Source organism: Cupressus sempervirens, chromosome 8 (assembly GCF_028749045.1).
Source record: "Cupressus sempervirens isolate cs-2001-9-10 chromosome 8, ASM2874904v1, whole genome shotgun sequence".
NCBI classification, from domain to species: domain Eukaryota; kingdom Viridiplantae; phylum Streptophyta; class Pinopsida; order Cupressales; family Cupressaceae; genus Cupressus; species Cupressus sempervirens.
In genome coordinates, this window is record NC_143125.1 from 258,243,308 (window position 1) to 258,247,831 (window position 4,524).

General features: G+C 31.1%; 1 protein-coding gene across 1 annotated transcript; it reads right to left on the reverse strand.

Moving 5' to 3' along the window:
• Positions 1–2,516: 2,516 nt before the first annotated feature.
• On the reverse strand, positions 2,517–3,512 carry LOC149542445 (defensin-1-like). Its single transcript, XM_089796204.1, has 2 exons — positions 3,355–3,512; positions 2,517–2,863 (listed from the first exon to the last, which is right to left on the reverse strand). The coding sequence occupies exons 1-2, from the start codon at positions 3,422–3,424 to the stop codon at positions 2,694–2,696; spliced, it is 240 nt and encodes a 79-aa protein (XP_089652330.1). The 5' UTR covers positions 3,425–3,512; the 3' UTR covers positions 2,517–2,693.
• Positions 3,513–4,524: the final 1,012 nt, after the last annotated feature.

Sequence of the window (4,524 nt, forward strand, 5' to 3'; positions counted from 1 at the left end):
TATCCTCAGACCAAAGGTTCTAGTTGAGCTCATCACTAGATTCAGAATAGTCAGCCCCAAAAAAGTTTACCCAGCCTTCGAGACCTCGTTGACACAAACTTTGACAATAGAGAAATCCACAGAATGGACACATGAACCAAAGTCATTCCCAACATAGGGAATTGAACCCCTAGCACAATCATACAAACTTGAAGATCCACCTCTAGCTCCATAGCCAACCAAGTCATCTTGCTCAGATCCGACATTTTGAGATTGACCTCCTCCCCCTTCCATTGGGAGCACTACTCCTCGAGGAAGCTAAAATTCCTACCTGGGCCCTGACCTCCAACCCTTATTCCAACATTTGCACTAGAACAAGAACCATTGCCAGAATGAGAGCATTTTCCTACCAAAAAATTCTATATTATATATTAGTTATGCATTAATAAATATTATTATTCTTCACAAATATTATAATTTGATTTTCTAAAATTGACCTCCTCCCTCTTCCATTGGGACCACCACTCCCTGGGGACTTAGCAGACCTACATAGCTTTGACCTAGCCCTAGCCCTAGCCCTATAATCTTAGGTATGGTATAGACACCCTATAATTTTATGGTATGGTATGGTATGGTCCCCCTTAGCCTAGCCCAAGAATTTTTAGGTATGGTATAGGAGACCCTAGCCCTAGCCCTATAATTTTAGGTATGGTATAGGCAAATCCTATAATTTTATGGAACCCCTCCTATATTTTAAGGTTGGATCCTTTAGAATGGTAGGGCATGATGTGAAGGGCCTTATAAATAATAGGGGTAGGGGGAGGGGGTTGGGGGTTGGCCCCTACCTATAAATTAACCCTTATTCTTGCATTTGTGCTAGAATAAGAGCCTATGCGAGAACTACAACATTCTCATGCCATCAACTTCTATATCATATATTAGTTATATATTGATAAGTGTTATTATTATTCATAAAATGTTATAATTTGATTAATTATTTACTACACTTTTTCTTTTTAAAGTTTAAAATATTATAAAATTATTTATTAGCAATTTAATTGGTTCAACAATTTAAAGCTTTATACACAATAATTGTGGAATTTTATTCCTCCTTCCATATTGCATGATTTTCCACATAATCATTGTATGTATAAATGAATATCTATTGCACCATAACCATTTTGTATTAATAAACAAATGATTGATTAATATTGTATTTTTTTTTAATTCAAATTCATTATACATCATTAACATGTTAATAGTTGATTCCTTTGAATATTGAAAATAAATTTCATTTTTATGTCTAATTAAGATTTTAGTTATACATTTAAAAAAAATACATAAGCTTATTTTAATTTTGTAATACACACACACGCGCGCGCGCGCACACACACACACACACACACACACACACACACACATATTAAATGTATAATATAAATACACACATATATTAAATGTATAATATAAATATAAATTCCAAAAATCTAATATCATACAATATATATATAATTTCATTTATATTGTGCATTAATTATGCATTGATAAATATTATCATTCTTTAAAAAATATTGAAATTTGAATTAAATATATTGAATAATAACTTTATTTGATTAGAATAGTTTTCTTAATATTATATTTAAATTCATTACTAGATTAGGGAAGTACTAAATAGAAAAATGCATTATTTAAATAGATTAATAAAAGAAAGTTGTATGTTCTTTTATAAAATATAGTATTTATTAACATTTGAAAAGTAAAGGAAGTGTGTGTTTTGTAAAGTCTTTTATACATACATCATTTTTTAGGGCTTTAGTGAAGAGGATATTATAGATGCAAAATCAAATTTACAGTCACTTTGTTCTTAATATTAATTTGAGAACATATCTACTAAGGCTCTCTCTCCACATGTCTATAAGCATAAAATAAAATATAATAAATATATATGTTTAACCAATTTTACATACCAACATATGTAAAAAAAAATCAATTTGTAATAATGTTATCATTCTTTAAATCATTTTTATATTTAATTAGACTTCTCTTGCATATAGAATGTTTGTTGTCACTCAATAAATCTATTTTATACTAGATGAAATATGAGATTGATATTAAATATTTACCTTGCCACTCAATTTTTATCACTCAATATTTAGCCCAACATAATGAAATGAAATACACACTCTATTTCCTTTGGATCCATTGTTTAGCCAACCTTCTTCTAGACCCATTGTTTAGTCAACCTGATCCAATGTATGGATTTATGGAAAGCTTAAGTGATCAAGTCTAAATTACAAACTATGTACATAACTATCATTTTGTTATTAGGATTGAATCTTATAAAAAAATTAATGTTACATAATGAAATTCAAATAAATGATATAAAAATTATTATAAAGATTATAATAGTTAAAAACATTTTGAATGATGAATCTTATATACTAGAAAGAACTCGTTCTTCAAATTGAATGGTATTATTTTAAAAAATTACATTACAGTGTGATTCAAAAAATTACATTACAGTGTGATTCAAATAATTGATATAAAAAAGCTATATAAAGATTAAAATAGAAAAAGCATTTCTACACATTTATTGAATGGTGAATCTTATACACTAGAAACAACCTTGCAGATCAATGTAAAGTCTCCAAGGCAAAGCAAGATCACACCACATAATTTATTCTGACAGAGAAATACACAGTAGACAATAGCATTTAACAAGGTTTGTAGCAAAAGCATTTTCGACTGGCTACGTGGAAATCACAGCTTCCATTTGGGAATTTCTCGGTTCGGCAAACATTCTTGCAGTTGCTGTCGCTCACACAATACCCTTTGAATGAGCGGCTCTGGGACTTACACGTTCGTCCCTCTGCTCCCTCCATTTCTGCAACAATAACATTTGCTCGAACTCATTATTAGATGCACATAAGAAATTAGGGCTACTATCGGACTAATTAGATGTATAGGAACATTGATGTTAAACAGACTACATAATCATGGAAATAAATGAATCTAAACATGGATTCATAATACAAATCAGATTTCCGCAGTTATCTCATTGTGATAGCTATCTCATTTCCGGCCCTCATTTTCATAATAGATTACTGAATGCGAACTAAAATATTAATATGAAATAGATAGTGATATTGCTATCAGAATTTAACTGTGTAGTTTTTGAGTAAATTCATTGACTCATATATACTTAGATGCTAACTGTTCCATTTATTCTAATGAAAAATGGATTCACTACTCAGTCAATGAATATCCTGATAGCAATATCACATTTTAACTTGCTGTGGAACAATAAAAAAAAATAGGGAAATGACATTCACTAACAGAAACAAAACGTCTGAACATAAAAATAACTGAGCTTACGAAAGCTTATCAAGAGAACACAGAGCAGAAGCACAACGCTCAGACTTACGCTCTTTCTCGCCATCCTCATTTTTTTCTCTGCTCTTCCATTCTCCTTACTTCATTTATATAGAAAAATAGGTTGGCTTATGGAGATGACAAGGAATCTTCTGGAGACTTTAAAAAAACTATTTAGTTTTTCAATGTGTAAAAACTATGGAAGGGATAAAAACAATGTTCAAATCAATGGGAATCTCTGATTTCTTTAATTTGTTTGTGATGTAAGTGCACTATGGAAGGTGTAAAAACAATGTTCAAATTAATGGGAATCCCTGATTTCATTTATTTTATTTCATTTTATTTGAGGAGACAGAAGGACAACGAGCATGTCGATGACGAGTAGTTTGACTCTCTTTTTGACTGAGCTTATCTTTTCCCTGTGCTGCTGTCTGGATAAGTACTTGATAGCTTTTACCCATTTCAGCTTTTCTGCATACAGCGAATCTCTCTGCCTTTTTCAGAACTCTTGAATAGTAGGTGGGTTTGAACTAGATTTTGAATTGTGTGTGATATTGGGATTATAAATAGGATTAGATTATGTTTGTCAACATTAGACAGATGAATTTGTTCACACTGTCTTGGGTGTGGAACTCCAAGCTATATTACTGTTGCTATCATTTACTATGATGTAACAACCATACTTTAGTTGCTCATACTTTTTTCATTCAATTCATATCTTTGGTCTACAACAAATGTCGGTTTCACAATTAAGTATCAATTTCAACTGGATATCTTTGATCCAGAATAAATGTCGGTTTCCCAGATAAGTACCAAGTTCAACGAAATATCTTTTGTATAGAGCAAATGTCGGTTTCACAATTTCTTAAATCATCGTGGTCTTGACAACTCTTCATGCCCATGTATCTCCTCAAGGGACTTGAGGATCTATAATTCTCCATTGAAAGTTACATGGAGTTCAGTCTCTCCTTTGGTATGAGATCTTTGACATCTCTCATTAAACCAAGATTGTTTGTTAAACTTACTCCAATAATTAATTGCTATCAAGCAATATACAAACATGCACAATTATACAAAGGTTACATCTTTTCATAAATTCTCACCTCTATAGAGAGTAACTTGATCACATATACATGGGATGACTACTCATACATATCATATGCATAGACTGAT

Excerpts from the sequence above, each read along its gene's own strand:
- LOC149542445 (XM_089796204.1), bottom strand. The coding sequence starts at position 3,424 with ATGAGGATGGCGAGAAAGAGCGTAAGTCTGAGCGTTGTGCTTCTGCTC. Across the intron at positions 2,864-3,354 it reads TGTTCTCTTGATAAGCTTTC|AAATGGAGGGAGCAGAGGGA; the intron begins GTAAGCTCAGTT and ends TTATTGTTGCAG.